This window comes from Dendropsophus ebraccatus, chromosome 12, assembly GCF_027789765.1.
Source record: "Dendropsophus ebraccatus isolate aDenEbr1 chromosome 12, aDenEbr1.pat, whole genome shotgun sequence".
Classification (NCBI taxonomy): domain Eukaryota; kingdom Metazoa; phylum Chordata; class Amphibia; order Anura; family Hylidae; genus Dendropsophus; species Dendropsophus ebraccatus.
Genome location: NC_091465.1, coordinates 22,947,408 through 22,969,742, shown reverse-complemented (window position 1 = coordinate 22,969,742; position 22,335 = coordinate 22,947,408). Strand labels below are relative to the sequence as shown.

The 22,335-nt window shown below is 45.3% G+C and overlaps 2 protein-coding genes across 2 annotated transcripts; one reads left to right on the top strand and one right to left on the bottom strand.

Moving 5' to 3' along the window:
* Positions 1–376: 376 nt before the first annotated feature.
* PPCS (phosphopantothenoylcysteine synthetase) lies at positions 377–3,794 on the bottom strand. The gene is made up of 3 exons (XM_069948013.1): positions 3,046–3,794; positions 1,526–1,629; positions 377–722 (listed from the first exon to the last, which is right to left on the bottom strand). Exons 1-3 carry the CDS (start codon positions 3,740–3,742, stop codon positions 393–395), a joined length of 1,131 nt encoding a protein of 376 aa, XP_069804114.1. The 5' UTR covers positions 3,743–3,794; the 3' UTR covers positions 377–392.
* ZMYND12 (zinc finger MYND-type containing 12) lies at positions 3,658–21,617 on the top strand. Its single transcript, XM_069948014.1, has 8 exons — positions 3,658–4,402; positions 6,567–6,708; positions 11,091–11,262; positions 11,988–12,157; positions 17,875–17,997; positions 18,855–18,963; positions 19,638–19,783; positions 21,304–21,617. Exons 1-8 carry the CDS (start codon positions 4,293–4,295, stop codon positions 21,442–21,444), a joined length of 1,113 nt encoding a protein of 370 aa, XP_069804115.1. The 5' UTR covers positions 3,658–4,292; the 3' UTR covers positions 21,445–21,617.
* Positions 21,618–22,335: the final 718 nt, after the last annotated feature.

Genomic DNA, 22,335 nt, shown 5'->3' with positions numbered 1-22,335 from the left:
GCTCATCCACAGGAACCAATGAGACCCTTTTATGCTTCCATATATTGTGTACACATTGCTTATATATTCTACTCAGACATTGCATTATACATAGGACAATATGGCGGCGTGCATGTTACTGCAGATCAGTTTTACCTTCCAGGAAAACCAATCATTAACCTTTCTCTTGCAGACATTTTCTTTACTTTCAGAAGTTGAACGTCCATGGAAACGCTAGGCGGTCATTCTTATTATAGCGTTAAAGATGTATAACGTGTCGGATGTGTACTTATCCTGAAACTGGATGGCGTCACTGGCGCCGAGACCCTTCCTGTATGACACTGCTCATATGGCGGATCTACCATGGCAGGGTGGGGATGTGTACTGGGCATTGAGGTTGGAGACTAGGGCAGCTAATTCACTTCAGCCCCTTCGATGAAGTGCGTGTGACGTGAGGTCAGATCCTTGATGATCTTCTCCTCTATCTCCACCCCTGAACGGTCTTCTTCATCAGATATGGAGAGCTTTGTTTCTTCTGTACCGGTCACGATCACCACGTACGTCCTGAGCGAGTCCAAGATATTGGCCACCACCACGTGATGCCGATAGTTCGCCAACGCATAGCGTGCTTTCTTGATCAGGATTTCTGTGTCGGTTTCTAGTTTAAAAGAAACAACAAAAGCTTTGGGGGCCCAGTCCTTCACTAAGGGGGACAGCATTTTAGGAACCATCTTCATTGTAATCTGCAAAACAAAGAAAGATGCGGATATCAGTGTCTGAAACTGGACTGGGGTCAAAATCAGGGAGCAGCCATCACTAAAGAGGAATCCCAGCTCTAGGTTTACGACTATGCATGCCGAGGATTGGTATTGAGCTAGGAGGGATCTTGAAAATTCAGTTTCCCCCCTCACTAACATTGGTCCCATCCAGGAGGAAAGCAGAGAAGCAGCACAAGCTCTATGTAACAATGGTCCAGTACTAGAGATGATTAAACCTGGAGCATGCTCGAGTCGATCCGAACCCGAACGTTCGGCATTTGATTAGCGGTGGCTGCTGAGGTTGGATAAAGCCCTAAGGCTATGTGGAAAACATGGATATAGTCATTGGCTGTATCCATGTTTTCCAGACAACCTTAGAGCTTTATCCAACTTCAGCAGCCCCAGCTAATCAAATACCGAAAGTTCGGGTTCGGATCGACTCGAACCCAAACACGGTTCGCTTATCTCTATCCAGTACTGCTATATTACGGCTGATACAAGTACCGAGAAATACATCTGGTACTGTTTAAAGGGTTATTTCCACCCCAGACATTTATAGCATATCCAACAATGGAGAACAGTCCCCCCCCCTTCCACCCTGACACCCCCAGCGGGTTTGATGAATAGAAACATGGCTGCACAGCTATCTCCATACATTGCTATGGGAGTTACAGAAACAGACATGCACGTGACTATTGATTCCATGACTCCCATAGACATGAATGAAGAGAGAACGTCTTCGCTAGGAATATTGATGTTATACGTTTGTGCACCTTGCATTGATCTACCTGTAATGGGCCGCTAGATGACTGGATCTTGTGCTCCGGCATTTCTGATGCTGGAATGTAGAAGTCGGATACTGCTGCGGCCAGGTAGAACATAGCACAGGACCCTGGGGAGAAGAGAACATAGTGTGATATATACATGTGACAGCTAACAGGACAAAGGTAAACACTAGAGATGAGCGAACCTGGAGCATTCTCAAGTCGATCCAAACCCGAACTTTCGGCATTTGATTAGCGGTGGCTGCTGAAGTTGGATAAAGCCCTAAGGCTATGTGGAAATCATATAGTCATTGGCTGTATCCATGTTTTCCAGACAACCTTAGAGCTTTATCCAAGTTCTGCAGCCCCAGCTAATCAAATGCCGAACGTTCGGGTTCGGAACGACTCAAACCCGATTTGCTCATCTCTAGTAAACACCAATATGTTCTGATGGGATGCACAAAGCTGCACTATTCTTAAGACTCAATACACCAAATCGCTTATATACTTTTTATATAACCCTAATAACATAATAGGTTTGAATTTCAAGCTTACACCCTGTCACTTGACACATTTTGATTAAAAGTTTTGTATAGGTGTAGTCTGTGAGCTCAGATCCCCACAAGTCATCAGAATGAGGCTGGAGAAACGCACTGCTAAGCGCTTCTCTCTGTGTCTTTCTCATTGTTGCACAAGACATAGAAAGTCCAAACACCCAGTCCAAGCTTTTTAACTAGAGATGAGCATAACCTGGACCATGCTCAAGTCCGATCGTTCAGCATTTGATTACCGGCGGCTAAAAAAATGCAGGCAGCCCTAAGGAGTCTGGGAATACATGGATACAGTCATAGGCTGTGTACATGTTTTCCAGGACTCCCTAGGGCTGCATCTGACTTCTTCAGCCACTGGTAATCAAATGCAGCACACTCGGACTTTAGCATGGTCATGTTGCACTCATCTTTACAGTTTTGCTTGTGTCTTGTCTTAAAATGGGAAAACTGCCTAGATAGGCAGGGGTCTGGTTGCTTGGACCCCAACTGATCATGAGAATGGCGGTCCCTTGTCCCACTCCCTTGAGTGGATTAGCAGAGCACACCCTTGGCCACCACTCCATTCATTCTCAATGGATCATTGCTGTGCCCTGTGGCCATAGTATATGCATAGCCCCTTTATTCACCCAGGACACATGGGACCTCCTTGTCATGGTTGATGGCGGTTCCAATGTTCTGGCCCCCCCCCTGATCAGATAGTTATCCCTAATGTTGTGTATAAGAGACGGCGTTTGATGGGTAACCACCAGTATGTGTTGGGGTTATGTGCATGAGCCCTATTCTTATAGGGAATGGAGATCACCGGGCATGGGACGGTCACCTTGGCAACCCAATCCAACATGGCCAGCCATTATCTAAGCCAAACAGTGAAGAGTACGTAAGAACACGCAGTGGCGGCCATATATCCTAACAACGATCTGTCTCAGCCCAGATATTGGAGCATCTGCCCCCTCTCCCGTTGTTACTTATGTTTGGCCACTTTATTGTACACACCTAGGGGGCTGAGGGCCTGGGCGGCGGCCCGGAGCAGGTGCAGGTAGTCAGACAGGGTATTGAACTCTATGGGCAGCAGTCTGCCGGACTCCTTCATGCTGCTGTAATCCTGCAGGACCTGCACAATGCCGGGCAGCTGGCTCTGCTCTGCCTCCACCCTGGCAGCACCATCCCCGGGCAGCTGGCTCTGCTCTGCCTCCACCCTGGCAGCACCATCCCCGGGCAGCTGGCTCTGCTCTGCCTCCACCCTGGCAGCACCATCCCCGGGCAGCTGGCTCTGCTCTGCTTCCACCCTGACAGCACCATCCCCGGGCAGCTGGCTCTGCTCTGCCTCCACCCTGGCAGCACCATCCCCGGGCAGCAGCCGCAGGACATCCAGCCAGTTGGTGGCAGCATAGCGCCTGCTGTACGGGTACAGAGAGCGGTGTCTGTGCAGGAAGATCACAGCGTAGCCGGCCTGAAGGAAATATTCTGCGGATGTCGCCCCCCTGCGGCCGCTGCTGAAATTGTCCAGGAAGCGCACAGTGCGGGATTCCAGCGGGACCTTGGTGCCCCCAGAGGTGACGAGGACCACCCGGCGCCCCTCAGTGTGGTGGCCCCGGGCAAACGCTTCCATCGCCCGAGCCGCATCCTCCACCGCTACTTGTGGCGGAGCGAGGTCCTGACCAATCTGGTCGGCTAGGTTGGGCTCAGCCATAGTGTGCGCCGCGTAAGAAACTCTGTCACTGGAAATACAGCGGATTTAGGATGACATCATTTCCTGCTGCGCCGGAAGTTACACATCCGCCATCTTTGAACAGGGCAGTACTTTAAACTACATACTATGATTGACCAGCCGGTCTTTACCGCTGATACTTTCTGTTCCCCAATATCTGTAGAGACTATTATCGCCCCCTAATGGCCAGGACCTGAAATAGCAGAGTATCTGCACTTGGCTTCACAATGGGCATGGTGGTCACGTGCCTCAGGGGCCGATCACATGACCTTAATTGTAAATGATTGTATTTAGCTGTTACTAATGTTCCCGACCTACACATCCCCCTCAGCTGTAGCAAAAACTACAACTTCCATCGTGTACGCCTTCTGCTGCCAGTGCATGCTGGGAGTTGTAGTTTTACAACAGCCGGAGAGATGGAGGGACGTCGCGCCAGAGCGCTGACGTCACGTGGCAACCAATCTTAGCGTCCTTAGCAACCGACGTCCCGGCCGCTGGATGAAGCTGATGCTGCTCTGATCTGGAGCGTCCTATGGCGAACGTGAACCCGCTGTCCAACCCCAAAGGGGTGAAGCTGCAGTGTGAGCTGTGCCGCAGCCCGGCCTATATTCAGTGCACGGCCTGCAAGGTGACCTATTACTGGTGAGTAGTGACATGGTGTATGTAATAAAGGCTGCTACTCTACAACCAGCCACTAGGGGCGCTGTCCTTCAGATTCTAACAAACCTGCAGTTACACATGGTAGACACTAGGGGCGCTGTCCACCAGATTCTAACAAACCTGCAGTTACACATGGTAGACACTAGGGGCGCTGTCCTTCAGATTCTATCAAACATGCAGTTACAGATGGTAGACACTAGGGGCGCTGATGAGTACAAAATGAGTATAGAGATTGTATAGTTTATGTATTGAAGAGTAGTTGAGTCTAGAGCTGGGATGGGGAACCTCCAGCCCTCCAGCTGTTGCAAAACTACAATTCCCATCATGCCTGGACAGCCAAAGCTTCGCTTTGGCTGTCCAGGCATGATGGGAATTGTAGTTTTGCAACAGCTGGAGGGCCGAAAGTTCCCCATCCCTGGTCTAGAGGTTGGGTCTAAAAACATTATGAAGAGGTTTGTTCCCATTTGTATCTACAACTGAAGCCACACACATCCATGACATGAGACATCACTATTACCCCAAAAAATCCATCCAGGATGTGAGGTGGTAATTGCAATGTAACCACTTTAAAGGGGTTGTCCAGTAAAAATCCTTTTCTTTCAGATTAGCTGGTTTCAGAAAGTTGTATAGATTTGTAATTTACTTCTATTTAAAAATCTCAAGTCTTCCCATACTTATCAGCTGCTGTATGTCCTGCAGGAAATGTTTTCTTCTCGGTCTGACACAGTGCTCTCTGCTGCCACCTCTGTCCATGTCAGGAACTGTCCAGAGCATCAGCAAATCCCCATAGAAAACCTCTGCTACTCTGGACAGTTCCTGACATGGACAGTGGTGGCAGCAGAGAGCACTGTGTCAGACTGAAAAGACAACAATATTTCCTGCAGGACATACAGCAGCTGATAAGTATTTTTAAATAGAAGTAAATTACAAATCTGTATAACTTTCTGAAACCAACTTAACTTGTATGAATGCTGAAGTAGCTTTACAGTGGTAGTACTGTGGCGCAGTCACAGACGCGGCTGGACTATGCGCAACAAGTGAAGTCGCACAAGGCGCTGGCTGCCAGACCTCTTAAGGGAAGACAGCAGGAAGGATGTGCTGCTCATCCATGTGCACAGTTCATCCACCTACAGACAGCCACAATTGGTGCTCCTTCATGTAACCCCCCAACGGGGCTGTTACAATACAGGGAGCACAGAGGGGGCCTAATACTATATGGTAGGCACACAGGAGACCTAATACTATATACGAGATACAGAGGGGGTCTAAAATTATATAGGTGACACAGAGGGGGCCTAATGCTATACGGGAGACACAGAGGGGGCCTAATACTATACGGGAGACACAGAGGGGGCCTGATACTATACAGGAGACACAGAGGAGGCCAAATACTATACGGGAGACACAGAGAGGGGCCTAATACTATATGGGAGAAACAGAAGCGGGCCTAATACTATACGGGAGGCACAGAGGGGGCCTATTCCAATACAGGGGCACAGAGGGGGGCCTAATACAATAGGGGAGACACATAGGAGACCTAATACTGTATAGGAGTTAAAAAGGGTGTCTAAAATTATATAGGTGACACAGAGGGGGCCTAATGCTATACCGTAGACACAGAGGGGGCCTAATACTATACCGGAGACACAGAGGGGGCCTAATACTATACAGGAGACTAAGAGGAGGCCAAATATTATACGGGAGACATGGAGGGGAGGCTAATACTATACGGGAGACACAGAGGGGGCCTAATACTATACGGGAGACACAGAGAGGCCTATCACTATATCGGAAACACAGAAGGGGCCTAATAATATAGAGGGGCACAGAAGGGCCTATTATTATACACGAGGCACAGAGACTTATACAGTAGCCTTGTTAAGCACATCCTCTCCCTCCTCTGTCCTAGTGGTAGACTTCCATAGAACTCTACGGGACTGTCTCTTGCCGTGAGACAGAGAAAAGCACACAGCTGCATGTTTCCCCCTTATTCTATTGATCGGACCTGAACACTCAGACCCCCAACGATCAAAGTATTCGATGTGTCCTATGTCTTGTTTGTTTGTTTTTTTTGAATGGCAGATCCACTTTAAGCTAAATAGGCCGGGCTTTGTGAAGTGATACTGATATTTTCTCTTTTCACAAGTGATGTGGAGCACCAGCGGGCGGACTGGATAAGTATTCACGAGAAGATATGCCAACTGCTGATCCCCATCCGTACACCAGTCCCCTTCCTCAATTCTGCAGCAGAAAGATCGCATTCTATGGAGCAGTTAGTGCAGAGAAAGGTACAGATGTACGGACAGATTGTTCTAGGGTCTCCTGTTTGTATGATTGATGGGGATACCAACTATTGGACCCCCACAATCACTTCTGCTGTGCATAGGTGGTAAGTTATCATTTTTGGATAACCTCTAATTGATAAAATCCTGCCTGCCTACAGCCACCATTAGGGGGCGCTCCCTGAGTGCTAATTTAAACAACTGCTAGAGAACTCAGCATCTATACTATAACTTTTTTATTTTTTATAAAAATAGGGGACTATTTTACCTTTTTATCCTGGCTAAACCTTATGCCTTTGGTCTATGAATTGGGTAGTTCACCTAAATATTTTTAAATGGGTAGTTCACCTAAATATTTTTTTCTTTCAAATCAACTGGTGCCAGAAAGAGATTGGTAATTTACTTATATTAATAAATCTCAAGTCCTCCGGTACTTATCATCTGCTGTATGTGGTGTATTTTTTTCCAGTCTGTAGAGCAGGAGTTGTTTTCTATGAGGATTTGTTACTGCTTTGGACAGTTCCTGACATGGACAGAGGTGGCAGCAAAGAGCACTGTGTGAGACTGGAGGGAACACGCCACTTCCCATAGAACGTACAGCTGCTGATAAGTACTGGAAGTAGGGCTGGGCGATATGGCCAAAAAATAAAATCTCGATTTTTTTTTAAAAAATTTTGGACGATTCTCGATTTAAATCTCGATTTTTTCTCTTTTTGCTAAACAAACAGGACATTTTTCTCCCTGCAGCATCAGAAACTATTTTATAGACGTTTGAGACAACAACCATATTGCTTCCCAGTGTAACAGTGCTCCTCCCGTGCCCCTATGTAGTAGACAAGCCCATTGTGTGCCCCATATAAGTAGTTTTCCCAAATATGTGCCCTATGTACTAGTGTATTAGTAGTAGTACAGATGAGGGGATTAGCAGTACAGGTAAAGATGAGGGGTGTAGTAGTAGTAGTACAGGTAAAGATGAGGGGTGTAGTAGTGGTACAGATGAGGGGTGTAGTAGTGGTACAGATGAGGGGTGTAGTAGTAGTAGTACAGGAACAGATGAGGGGTGCAGTAGTAGTAGTACAGGTACAGATGAGGGGTGTAGTAGTAGTAGTACAGGAACAGATGAGGGGTGCAGTAGTAGTAGTGCAGGTAAAGATGAGGGGTGTAGTAGTAGTACAGGTACAGATGAGGAGTGTAGTAGTAGTACAGGTAAAGATGAGGGGTGTAGTAGTAGTACAGGTACAGATGAGGGGTGTAGTAGTAGTACAGGTACAGATGAGGGGTGTAGTAGTAGGGTTGCAGGTAAAGATGAGGGGTGTAGTAGTAATACAGGTAAAGATGAGGGGTGTAGTAGTACAGGTAAAGATGAGGGGTGTAGTAGTAGTACAGGTACAGATGAGGAGTGCAGTAGTAGTACAGGTTCAGATGAGGAGTGTAGTAGTAGTAGTAGTACAGGTAAAGATGAGGGGTGTAGTAGTAGTACAGGTTCAGATGAGGAGTGTAGTAGTACAGGTAAAGATGAGGGGTGTAGTAGTAGTACAGGTAAAGATGAGGGGTGTAGTAGTAGTACAGGTACAGATGAGGGGTGTAGTAGTAGTAGTACAGGTAAAGATGAGGGGTGTAGTAGTAGTAGTACAGGTACAGATGAGGAGTGTAGTAGTAGTACAGGTAAAGATGAGGGGTGTAGTAGTAGTAGTACAGGAACAGATGAGGGGTGCAGTAGTAGTAGTACAGGTACAGATGAGGGGTGTAGTAGTAGTACAGGTACAGATGAGGGGTGTAGTAGTAGTAGTACAGGAACAGATGAGGAGTGTAGTAGTAGTAGTACAGGTAAAGATGAGGGGTGTAGTAGTAGTACAGATGAGGAGTGTAGTAGTACAGGTAAAGATGAGGGGTGTAGTAGTAGTACAGGTACAGATGAGGGGTGTAGTAGTAGTACAGGTACAGATGAGGGATGTAGTAGTAGGGTTGCAGGTAAAGATGAGGGGTGTAGTAGTAGTACAGGTAAAGATGAGGGGTGTAGTAGTAGTACAGGTAAAGCTGAGGGGTGTAGTCTTAGTACAGGTAAAGATGAGGGGTGTAGTAGTAGTACAGGTACAGATGAGGGGTGTAGTAGTACAGGTAAAGATGAGGGGTGTAGTAGTAGTACAGGTACAGATGAGGAGTGCAGTAGTAGTACAGGTAAAGATGAGGGGTGTAGTAGTAGTACAGGTTCAGATGAGGAGTGTAGTAGTACAGGTAAAGATGAGGGGTGTAGTAGTAGTAGTACAGGTAAAGATGAGGGGTGTAGTAGTAGTACAGGTACAGATGAGGAGTGCAGTAGTAGTACAGGTAAAGATGAGGGGTGTAGTAGTAGTAGTACAGGTATAGATGAGGAGTGTAGTAGTAGTAGTACAGGTATAGATGAGGGGTGTAGTAATAGTACAGGTAAAGATGAGGGGTGTAGTAGTAGTAGTACAGGTACAGATGAGGAGTGTAGTAGTAGTACAGGTAAAGATGAGGGGTGTAGTAGTAGTAGTACAGGAACAGATGAGGGGTGTAGTAGTAGTAGTACAGGTACAGATGAGGAGTGTAGTAGTAGTAGTGCAGGTATAGATGAGGGGTGTAGTAGTAGTACAGGTATAGATGAGGGGTGTAGTAGTAGTACAGGTAAAGATGAGGGGTGTAGTAGTAGTACAGGTAAAGATGAGGGGTGTAGTAGTAGTACAGGTACAGATTAGGAGTGTAGTAGTAGTAGTACAGGTATAGATGAGGAGTGTAGTAGTAGTAGTAGTACAGGTACAGATGAGGGGTGTAGTAGTAGTACAGGTTCAGATGAGGAGTGTAGTAGTACAGGTAAAGATGAGGGGTGTAGTAGTAGTACAGGTACAGATGAGGGGTGTGGTAGTAGTACAGGTACAGATGAGGAGTGCAGTAGTAGTACAGGTAAAGATGAGGGGTGTAGTAGTAATAGTACAGGTAAAGATGAGGGGTGTAGTAGTAGTAGTACAGGTAAAGATGAGGGGTGTAGTAGTAGTAGTACAGGTACAGATTAGGAGTGTAGTAGTAGTACAGGTATAGATGAGGAGTGTAGTAGTAGTAGTACAGGTATAGATGAGGGGTGTAGTAGTAGTACAGGTATAGATGAGGGGTGTAGTAGTAGTACAGGTACAGATGAGGGGTGTAGTAGTACAGGTAAAGATGAGGGGTGTAGTAGTAGTACAGGTACAGATGAGGAGTGTAGTAGTAGTACAGGTAAAGATGAGGGGTGTAGTAGTAGTAGTACAGGTACAGATTAGGAGTGTAGTAGTAGTACAGGTATAGATGAGGGGTGTAGTAGTAGTACAGGTATAGATGAGGGGTGTAGTAATAGTACAGGTAAAGATGAGGGGTGTAGTAGTAGTACAGGTATAGATGAGGGGTGTAGTAGTAGTAGTACAGGTAAAGATGAGGGGTGTAGTAGTAGTAGAGGTATAGATGAGGGGTGTAGTAGTAGTACAGGTAAAGATGAGGGTCAGGGACATAGCTAAGAGCATGGGGCAGACTGGGGGGGAAGGGCATGGGGTACACTGGGCTGGAGAGCATGGGGTACACTGGGGGGGGGCAAGTATGGGGCACACTGGGGGGAGCAAGGGGCAGACTAGGGGGGAAAGGCATGGGGTACACTGGGGGACATGCATGGGGCACACTGGGGGGAGCATGGGGCAGATCGGGGGAGAATAGGGCAGATCGGCAGGGGCATGGAGCAGACCGGGGCAGGAGGGAACATACCTGGTGTACCCGCTCTGCGCGGGCGCACACCAACGGCACTTGCGCTCTCCTCCCGCCCGCACTACTCCCCGCAGCGGACCCGCCCCCATAGCCAGACATATACGCGCGCTTCCTCCCGGCCGCACATGGAGGTCCCCGGAGGAGGCTGCAGATACTGAAGCATCGGGTGATAGTGTCGCTGCTGTACAGCTCCAGCACCCGCAGCGATCACCCGATGCTTCAGTATCTGCAGCCTCCTCCGGGGACCTCCATGTGCGGCCGGGAGGAAGCGCGTACACGTCCGGCTATGGGAGCGGGTCAGAGGCGGGGACATAGGACGCTGCTGGGCGCTCTCGCTCCTCACGCTGTTTCAGTAGCTGGAGGATGCGAGCAGCCCGCCCGCGCGCCCAAATCCAATGATTTTTTTGGAAAATCGATTTTCGATTTTCCAAAAAAGTCAAATCGATTCTCAAATTCTGGGCGAATTAATCAAATTAATTCGATTAATCGCCCAGCCCTAACTGGAAGATAGGATTTATTTTTTTTTAATAGAAGTAAATGACAAATCTCTGGCACTTTCTGGCACTAGTTCATTTGAAAGAAAAAAAAACCTTTAATACAATGTGACATTGAACCAGTGTATGACGCTCTTCACCCTACAGAAACATCTAATTGAACTGACCACTAAGGAAGCTCAGAGACTCCTGTTTGATGGCCGCCACGTGGACGTGATTCCGGCAGCCACCCATTCGCTGTCTTTCAGTGTGGACGTGTATGGGCTGACATCTGTGGAGTTAGTGCCAGTCTACCTTATCCTCGCTGAAGCCAACATTGGTAAGTGGGGCAGCTGAGGTAACCTGTGTACAGATTTGTAAAGCACTCAAGTCTTACAGTACTTATCAGCTGCTGTATGTCCTGCAGGAAGTGGTGTATTATTTCCAGTCTGACACAGTGCTCTATGCTGCCACCTATTGTCCATAACAGGAATTGTCCGGAGCAGTAGAGGTTTTCTATGGGAATTTGCTGCAGCTCTGGACAGTTCCTGACATGGACAGAGGTGGCAGCAGAGAGCATTGTGTCAGACTGGAAAGAACACACCACTTCCTGCAGGACATACAGCAGCTGATAAGTACTGGAAGACTTGAGATTTTTAAACAGAAGTAATTTACAAATCTATATAACTTTCTGATACCTGTAGATCTGAGAAGAAGAAAAATAGCCAGAGTAGCCCTTTAATTGCTGTGCTATGCTGTGATTGGACAGACAAGTAAGGGAGGAAGTATCTATGTCTGTACGATGGTAAACCCAGCTCTGATCCCCCTGAAATAGAGGGAGTGAGAAATATTTTTTTTGCAGGGGGCTCTCAGGGCTCAATAACATGAAAATCACAAAAATGTATATTATTAAAAATCTTTTGGTATGCTTAAATGTTGGTGAATATGCTTTAAAGGGCGGATTCTGTTAGCGCTATACAAATAAATATTATTATATTATTATTATTACATGAATGATGTTTCCATATATTGGATATTCTGTGTTATTTGTCACTGTCTGATTAGGTCTCGGGCATCTGACCCAGGCAGAAGAATATCTCTCCCATGCCTACTGGACAGTACTGAAGACTACAGACTGCGGCAATTCTATCAGGTCCAAACTGCACCGCAACCTAGGACTGCTCTACTCAGCCAAGGGGGAATTTGAGGAGTCACTCCGACACCTGTCTAATGACGTAAGTATTAGGAATTATGAGGTTAAAGGGGTTGTCCAGGATTGGAAAAAGCACAGCTACTTTCTTGCGAAAACAGCGCCACCCCCTGTTTTCTGGTTATATTTGGTATTACAATTCAGCTCTATTCACTTCATTGAAATCTGCAAAACTCCACACCCAAACTGGGGGCAGGAGGAGATGTGTTGTTTCTGGAAGATAGTAGCCATGGATAACCCCTTTAAATTTGCCCTTGTTTTCTGTAAGGCGTGGCCTAATGGTCTCATAAAATGGAGGTCATCCATTCCACCTATTAATTTGGCTGCTGTTCTATCACACAGCTCTCCGAATATATTTGGATCAAAGGGTTCTCAATGGTGCCCTTTCAAATCCAATATCATTGTTATCTTTGAATGCTGCAGACTGGCATTGAGTGCTATCATTGCTATCTATACCTCAATACACCCAATTTCTTTTTCATGTATATTTTGAATAAAAATTTGAGTGCCATTAAAGGAAACTCCTACCGTTTGCTATAATTAGCAGAGAAAAGTGTTTGGCTAAGGGCTTTCTGTCTCTCTCCTCGCTACACATTTTATGGAAAGCCTATGGAGGCTGTCTCCTGCACCAGGGAGAAGTATGGAGAGAAGGGCTTAGACAAGTGCTTCTCCCTGCTTATTCTAGTGACCAGTGGGGGCTGAGCACCCAGACCAAAAACTAATCAAAACCTTTGACGTTTTCTGTGTCACGTCAAAAGTTTTATTTAATGATACTTTAAGGATGCCTTCACACCTACCGTATCGCAGTAGAAAATCCGCTGCGGATCCGCAGCAGATCCGCAGCGGATTTAACAAAATGAATGAACACAGCATTAAATCCGCACTTACAAATCTGCTGCGGATCCGCAGCGGATTTGACTGTGCATATTTAATGCTGTGTTCATTCATTTAGTTAAATCTGCTGCGGATCCGCAGCGGATTTTCTACTGCGATACGGTAGGTGTGAAGGCACCCTAAAGGGGTATTCCTCTCTAACACAACATTTGATATGTTGCTGCCCATGGCGAGACTTACAATTCCTTTCATACTTGTTATTATCTATTCAGTCTCCTTCGCCCAATTCTGAGCTGCTGCTTTCTGATGAAGACACAAAAAAACTGTGTGTGAGCTTTTCTCTCCGTCTTCCCCCTCGTTCTTTCCAAGATGGCTGATGTAAACAAGTTCCTATCTGCAACTTTGTAATACAGGGAGTATTAATAACTATGAAGTCATCAGAAACTTGACCTCAGGAGGAGAAGACGGAGAGAAAAGCTCACAGACAGATTTATGTGTTTTCACCAGAAAGCAGCAGCTCAGAACTGGGGAAAGGAGACTGAATAGATAATAATTAGTATGGAAGGAATTGTTAGTCTCACCATGGGCTGCAACATATCCAAAGTTATGTTTGAGCGGAATACCCCTTTAAGCCATTTTGCTTCCCGTTCATCCAGTTTATTATATCTTCCTATAGACCAGGATTCCCCTGTTTCTCCTGTTTCCTCCACACTCCATAAAACATACTTTTTATTAATGTTCTATAAAATTGACCCTAGTGTAGGCAAATCTCTAGATCACTGATATGAGTGATGATAGCTTTTGTACAGCGCTGTACAATATGTTGGTGACATACATGAAAGGTCCTTTCCATGGCTAGTCTCCTTGCTAATGTCTCATGCAAAGTCCATTCCTGACTCAGTGACCTGCGTGTAGCTTTCTATGTATATATAGAGTTTTATCGTCTCAGACGCCCTTGGCTGACAGCACGCGGCCGTTAACCAGCCAGGAATGTGAGAAATGCACAATTTCCCAGCGTGATGAAACAAGGTTAAACACCTTGAAAATGACACCTTCTCAGTGTTATCAACACAGAAAACAACATTTTGATGGCTGGATATTCTGCGGGTGACTATAGTTAGCACTGAGGCTAAATCACCATCATCAGTCAGTCCGATGAGAAGTCACTGTCACCTGGACAGAATGGCAATGCAGGGTACATGGCCAGAGGGTGACTGTAGTTGGTACAGATGAAGGTCAATTGCTATGTAAAACTCAGTAAATGTTTCCGACAGTCACATTGCTATTTAAAAGGATTGTTGAGAGTAATAAATAGTCAGCCATTACTCCCCTGTTAAATCCCACACTGTTGTTATTTTTTTCCTGGAGCGATAATGTGGTATATAGCTATGTACTAGCTATATACACAGTAAGTACCTGTGGAGGTGATGCCAGCATGTAGGTACTGACTCGGCAGGGGATTTAAATAGTCACATCCCTCCATGAAGTAGCCAGTGTCATTTTTGGCCTGTTTGTAAATCACTTCATTAACCAAAAATGATTTCTCTAACTCTAAAGTCTTGGCTGTTAGGTGTCTGTCTTCAATCTGCTGTCCACTGCCTGTCGTTAGGCTCAGTCCATCTCTAGTAACAGCTAGATCAGGACAGAATACAGGAAGTGAGGGCATTATATTGCATGTGCTATGTGTAGGAGATTAGGAAAGAGTGTGTTAACACTGAGCCATTCTGCCTGCTGGATGTGATCCACACTTGCTCCTTAAAGGTAAATAAAGGCTTCTTTCTTATCTTTGGCCACCCATAAAGCTCAGGGCAGCTGTCCCTTGTGAAAATAGTAGTGCAGCTACTGCTGTATATCCTCAGTGCTGCTGGGTAACCTCCTCCCTTTAGCTTGTCAGTAGGGGTCAGCGGACATGCCGAGCTGTTCAAGCTTTGGCAATGTCCTCCGATCCCATGGCTCTAGGGATGGTCCGAAACTGCCGAGGTTCCTGGGGAGATGAGTTACCGTAGGACCCATAAGGGTTTCAGGCCAGGCCTAGATACCTTAGGGGAGATTTATAAAACATGGTGTAAAGTGAAACTGGCTCAGTTGCCCCTAGCAACCAATCAGATTCCACTTTTCATTCCTCACAGACTCTTTGGAAAATGAAAAGTGGAATCGGATTGGTTGCTAGGGGCAACCGAGCCAGTTTCACTTTACACCATGTTTGATAAATCTCCCCCTTGTGACTACCCAAGCTACTATTTTTATGGAAAAATGTACCCCTCAGTGGGCATTACAGCACCAAGACAACTAAGCCACATTAGATACCCTGAATACCAGTGGGGCGGACACCAAAGAGGGTGTGTCTCAAGGAAACCTTTACTTTCTATACCCATTGTGCAGCCGCCTTTTCCTGTGCCAACCCGTAGAATACTTTGTGCCAGTGTTACCGCAACTATGCCCAGCAGGGTCACAGGTCCCAGCCGGCTTACAGGTTCTCCCCCCTACTGTGTTCCCTCTGGGTTGCCACAATAGTCTTATAGTCTTTCAGTGCTTATCAGCTTCTGAATGTACTGTAGTAACTGTCCAGAGCAGTAGTAAATTTCCCATCAAATACCCTTCCTGCTCTGGACAGTTCCCGTCACGGACAGAGGTGGCAGCAGAGAGCATTATGTCAGACTGGCAAGAATACACCGCTTCCTGCAGAACATACAGCACCTGATAAGTACTGAAAGACTTGAGATTTAAAAAAAAAAGTCATTTGCACATCTGTATAACTTTCTGACACCAGTTGGTATTTTTTGCTGGAGTACCCCTGTATTTGTATCCTTAAGGCTTTCTTCTGCCTGCAGTTTGTGTTTGGACTTATTGCAGTGAGAGAGTCTGGCGTTGCGATGTCACATGGATCTGTCATATCACTCTATATACACGAAGAGTGATGCAACTTTCCGATATACTTTGTATTTCATTCCATCACTTCTTTTTTCCAATGCTCTGTGAGCGCAGCATACTTACAGTACACTGTAGTTACCACGGATCCACGGCTTTGATGCATTTTACATGAGGTGAACATGCATTAAGCTGTCATCCATCTCATTTAATCAATTCCAGATAGTAGATGAATAGAACGTAAAACGCACAGTAATGTAAAAAGCGTGATGGAAAGGTACGGGAGACTCATTTCATGCGGTCGATTTTAATGCACTTTTCAGTCTTTAAATAACTCAGGAAATAGCACTTCAATGCGGAGGAGTCCTTCAGGTTTCACAGTGTTCAGTGACTGTGGCTTATATCCCAGAGCCTCATCCAATGCTTCACTGAGAGGAGGAAGTATTATTTATAAGTTATGTTCACCCCTGCTCTTTATTGCTCCATTGCATCTTAAGGCTAAGTTCACATTCACACAATGTAAATTTTCTGTTAATTTTCTGCAGTCAATGGAATCCTGGCCAGAGTGTATACACATAATATACACCCCGGCCGGGAGTCCTTGCGGCCGCACGAAAAACTCAAAAACATTGAATAGCGGCTGCACAACACTGACAGCTCACACAATGGAAAGTGCAGCTTCGGCCACACTTTCCATTGTGTGCTATGGTGAATTCAGCACAAATGAAGTTCATCCAGACGGTACTGCAGTGTCGGCCGGCATGATCTTTACTGACACCAGGCGTTCTGTGACCCAGCCGTGTCATACAGCGTGTGAACCCGCCCTTAAGGGGTATTTCACCCCATCCACTCACTTGACACATTGGGACATTGCAGCCAATCATTGCTTTGCAAATGGCCTTAATTGAAAATATCCTTTAAATTTTAGTTCTCAGCTGCGATGCAGATCTAAGGCAACTTCCACATCTTCCGTAGTTTTGTCCATAATTGCCGATCTGCAATAACAGACAAATTTAGAGCCCACTGTCCTTGGTTTTACAAATCTGCAATTCCCAAAAATTGCATCCGCAAAAATTACTGACAAGCTTTAGTACGGCCTGTAATTGCCGCACAGATTGTCCAATAGAAGTCTAGGGGAGCGTCCATAATTTTTGTGGATCCGTAATTTTTCTGGATGTCCATAACATCCGCAAATCCGTAAAAAGTATGGATGAGTAATCATTGTAAACTATTCCCACAAATTTAAGGCCTCGTGCACACGTTCTGTGAGTACACTCTGTATCAGTACAGTCCCATGAAGATTTTAACTTTTTTAGCTCTCCTGGCATTATGTTGACACATGATGCCAAGTCCACCTAGCAACTTCACGGTCCCCACATTCCATAATTCACAGGAGGTTTGTGTGAGGCCTTACTATTACCTTCTCCTTTTTGTGTGAATGTAGCCTAAGTTTAACCATAGTTATAGGCTACATGTAAACACCATTGGAGAGCTGACCAAACTTGTCTTTTTTTCTTTGAAACCCCATCATACTTTGTTATCTGCCCCTAGTCTTGCATATTTCCAGAAGGTTACCAAGGAACACGTAAAAGGAAGTGTAATTGTAGGATCAGACTACACACAGGGTTTGTTTGTTGTCTGTTACCGTGGCAACTGTAGATCACTTCGATCTAGAGCATTTGAAAGTGCTCCTTTTTATTTTAGATGCACTGGGGCAGTAATAAATGCAGTGAATTGGTTATTCTGGTTTTGACAATTAATATACTGTATGTGAAGACTGGTCGGGAAGGGGAGAGTAGGTAACACCCCCTAGATCAGGGATGGAGAACCCATGGCCCTCCAACTGTTGCAAAACTACAATTTTGCTGTCAAGCATGATGGGAATTGTAGTTTTGCAACAGCAGGAAGGCCTCAGGTTCCCCATCCCTGCCCGAGATGAACACTCACCAATATTATCTAGGAAAGAACCTCATCCAGTATGGTGAGGGTAGCCAGTCCAGCAATAATATAACTAACTGGAAATGGTTTTACTTCTTTTAGATTTATTTTGCAAGTACAGTCTCAGGACCAAGTCATATCAGCACATCCGGAGGATTCTTCCACATGGCCAATATATTTTTTCGGCAGAATAAAATGGATATTGCTGATTCCCTCTATTCTGAGGTATGTTATTTTATTCCTGGATACAAATTCTGGATTTTGACACTCTAAAGCCAAATCTTGCTGATAGCGGCATATATATGATGCATACCATAGCAGTGTATAGCAATACACAATTTACAGGGACTGTCCGAGAAAGAGAAAAGCTAAACTGATGCACTATATAAATTTTATGTATTTCCTATGTAAAGCATATCTATTAATATACTTTTTAAGGTGTACAGTAATACCTTGGTTTCTGAGAGGTAGTAGCGGCAACTATAAACTTGGCATGGGCTACTTGAATTTGGTACTGCGGCGAGCTTTGGAGGGGGATGGCAACGGCCTGTGACAGGTCCCAGGAGGTCGGGAAGGCCGGTGTGGGTGAGCCCTGTCAGGGAGAAGCAGCAGCCGTGGCCGGTGTATGCTCTGATGACAGCTGCCAGACCAGCGAGCGTTGGCCGGTCAGGGATTGATGAGAGTGGGCAGCGGCCTGGAGAAGGGTCCAGGAGGTGGAGGAGCTGTTCCCCTCAGCGGGAATAAGCAAGGGCGGGCTCGGAAAGTTCAAATAGCTGCCCGCTCCACTACTGCCTCTCTCTCTGCCTCTGCTGCGGAGGAACCGATTAAGTTAGAGAATAGAGGTACCACTATATATATATATATATATATATATCAGGGTCGCAGTTCAGAAAAAAACCAGGAAGTGATCAGACCCATAGGGGAGAACAGTAAGGTTATGTATGTCATTTTACCTGTAAAAACAGCAGGTTTTCAGATTTGTACAATGTATGTATGTGGTACACATCTGATTCTACCAACTTAATTGTGTGGGAAAACCCCTTGAAGTGTTGAGTGGTAATAAAGGCTTGCTTGTTTCTCAGGTCACTGATATATGGCGCACTCATCTCAGCAGACTGGTGGAGGTTCAGATACAAGCGTCATTGAGAAGCGGCCCCGTATGGTTTGATGACGCTCAACGGGAATATTTAGGTTTGGCTTTTTGTGTGATAAAGTTTTGCAAAAAAAAAAAAAAAACACCAAAGCTGCACTTTGCTTATATGTAATGCTGCACTCTTGATATTGTATGCACCATCTGAATAAATTAATGTTGAACGAAAAAATAAATGGCCATATAATTTTTAATGTATTTAGTTGGTGTTTAATTTAAAGGGGTTTTAGATTATCCATCAATAGCTAATCTGTGGAGGTCAAACACCTGGCACCTGCTTCTTTACTGTATATGCTGGTGCCACTACTGATTGGCCAGGGTGCCAGGTGGTGCCCACACAGCCAAACCCACCACTCTGGACGCCCCACAGTGCCGGGTGGTATAGGCGGTATACTGATTCGGGTTGGCATTGAAGGAGAGGAGGGTGGCATGGAGGGAGACTGGAAAAAGCGATAGGGCACGGACTCTCTAGGCCCCGCCCCTTTGACACTGTGCCGCCAGATTAAAAGATGTTTTTAAAGAAAAAAGCAGCATCAGCAGCAGAACGGACCCCAGACCGGACATAGAATGATGGCTGCCATCAACTGGTACCAGCGGTGAAGGGAGGGTGCCGCATGGGTGCAGATTTGCTTTAATGCTGTAAGGTGGACAGGTGACAAAAAGTTGTTTCTGCTAGATTGGTTATCATTGGTTTAACCCTTATTTCTTTCTGTAGATGAAAACCAAGAAGCTGAAGCACTCCAGATACTCAGCGCTATATATGACATCAGAGAACAGGCCCCAAAGAAAGAACCCACCAAGATGGCGAAGATCCTCCATACTCTGACTATGCTGTACTTCCTCAGCACGGATTTCCAGAAAGTGAGTGTCTGGGAGGATTCCCTAGCTGTGTAGTCACCATCCACAGGGTTGTAGGGACTTTTCAGTGTTTCTGATCTTACAGTATACAGAATAGAAGATTTTTGAGGTTGAAAAATATGCTTGTACTGTATATGCAAATAGAATTGGCCTCAAATCTTCAAGTGTTTCCTTTAGCTTTTTGGGAGTATTGTTATGCTCATTTTTTGTTTTAATGAGCTTTTTTGTGTCTGTCTGGGAGCTTCAAGGTCTGGTCTGATTGTAATCTTGTTTTTTACACTTTTTGCTCAAAATGCATTAAAAACTGTGCGTGTAGTATAGTGATCATAAAAAAGAGTGCAGCTTATGTTGGACATTTGACGCATTTTTTTGGTTTGCATAAATGCGTAAAAAGGCTCGAGATTCACAAGCAAAGCTCCGGTTACCATGAACGCCACTAAAATGCCTAATAAAAACTTATGGATCCAACTTGCAATCCATATTACTATTCTATAAAGCGGTACTCCGGCAGAAAAAAAATGTTTTCAAATCAGCTGGTATCTTCCAGTACTTATCAGCTGCTGTATGTCCTGCAACAGGTGGTGTATTCTTTCCAGTCTGACACAGTGCTCTCTGCTGCCACCTCTGTCCATGTCAGGAACTTGTCTAGAGCAGTAGCAAATCCCTATAGATAACCAGTTCCTGTCATAGACAGAGGTGGCAGCAGAGAGCACTGTGTCAGACTGGAAAGAATACACCACCTCCTGCAGGACATACAGCAACTGATAAGTACTGGAAGGCTTGCAATTCTTAAAGTGACTCTGTACCCAGAATTTGCCCCCCCCCCCCAAACCGCTTGTACCTTCAGATAGCTGCTTTTAATTCAAGACCTGTCCTGGGGTCCGTTTGGCAGGTGATGCAGTTATTGTCCTAAAAAAACAACTTTTAAACTTGCAGCCCCGTGCCGTACAGGTGTGGCCTAGATTGTTTATGCATTAGGCTGGCACAACCTCTCTGTCCCTCCTCCCCACCCTCCTCATCATTAGGAATGCTCCAGGCAGATTGTCTCCTATTCCCCACCTGTATCAGCCCGGCAAATGGGCTGGATCATTAAGGCACCTGTGCAATGTTCAAACAGGAGAAAATGTTTCAGTGGCATTCCTAATGATGAAGAGGGTGGGGAGGAGGGACGGAGGGGTGGTGCAAAGTTAGGGCACTGATACGCCCGTAGGGCACAGGGCTGCAAGTTTAAAAGTTGTTTATTAGGATAATAACTGCATCACCTGCCGAACGGACCCCAGGACAGATCTTGGATTAAAAGCAGCTATCCGAAGGTACAAGTGGTTGGGGGGTCAGATTGTGGGTACAGAGTCACTTTAAATAGAAGTAATTGACAAAACTTTCTGGCACCAGTTGATTTAAAAGGAAAATAAATCACCAGAGTAACCTGTTAATGCTATTTTCAGGAGAGTTAAAAGGAAATCTCCATCCAAAGAAGGGGAGGTAACAAGCTCACAGTGATATATGATTTTATTTTATTACAGGCCGGGGAATGGGGAAAGAAACTACTTTCAGTCACTGAACAGCTACCAAAGGACGATGAATCAGAGAACATCGCAGTTTTAATAGAGAACGTTCAGAGAAAATTAAAGAGCAAGCAAGACACTTACCAGCGAGACACCTAATACAGCTATCATATATGATAGGATTGTAGACGGACCCATGTTTTATCAGTAGTATTTCCCAGAGTTCACTGTCATTCCCAGGATCCACGTCGCTTATAAATCTGCATTTTTTTTTAGAACATTCTAATATCAAATAAATGGGACTCTAAAATCTGTTATTTAACTGGTTCTGATATCCCAAGTAACAAAGGATAGGCAATGGCTTACATATATACATGCTGAATATGGAGTTAGGCTGGGTTCACACTGCATTTTTGCACTCTGTTTTAATGGAAAAGAGAAAAAAAAAAACAGATGCAATTGTGTGTAATCCATGTTGATCCGTATTTCTATTGACTTCTGTTATTAAAAAAAGGATGCGATTTTTTTTTTTTTTCAGCGTACACAAAAACATGGTCGACCACATTTTTGTGTACGTGAAAAAAATACACATCCGTTTTATTAAAAATTTAAGTCACCAGAAAACCAGAACAAAACGGATTGCACTCAATTGCAACCATTTTTCTCCCAGTTTTTCCATCCGTTTTTTGCAAAAAACGGATGAAAGCAATGGACTGCAAAAACGTTGTGTGAACCCCACTTTAGCCAGTATATGTCGGCGTGGGGGTGAGGTAATATATGGCCATTATAGAGTGTTTTATCACACTGCCCATACGTCAGCTATGCTGATCAGACCACTTTCTTGGAGATCTGGGATACTTTTGAGTGGTCTCTATGGCGGCTCCATAGCACTGAAAGCTCCACCACATGAACTCCTTTTTTTATAATGTTTTTAGGTCCATATTTATGTAGTGATTGACTTCACAGTATCTCTGTATGTCCTTCTGATAACTCGTACAATTCTGGATGCGCGGAGCCGCAACTATGGGGAAGTCAGTGCTTATGGAGGTA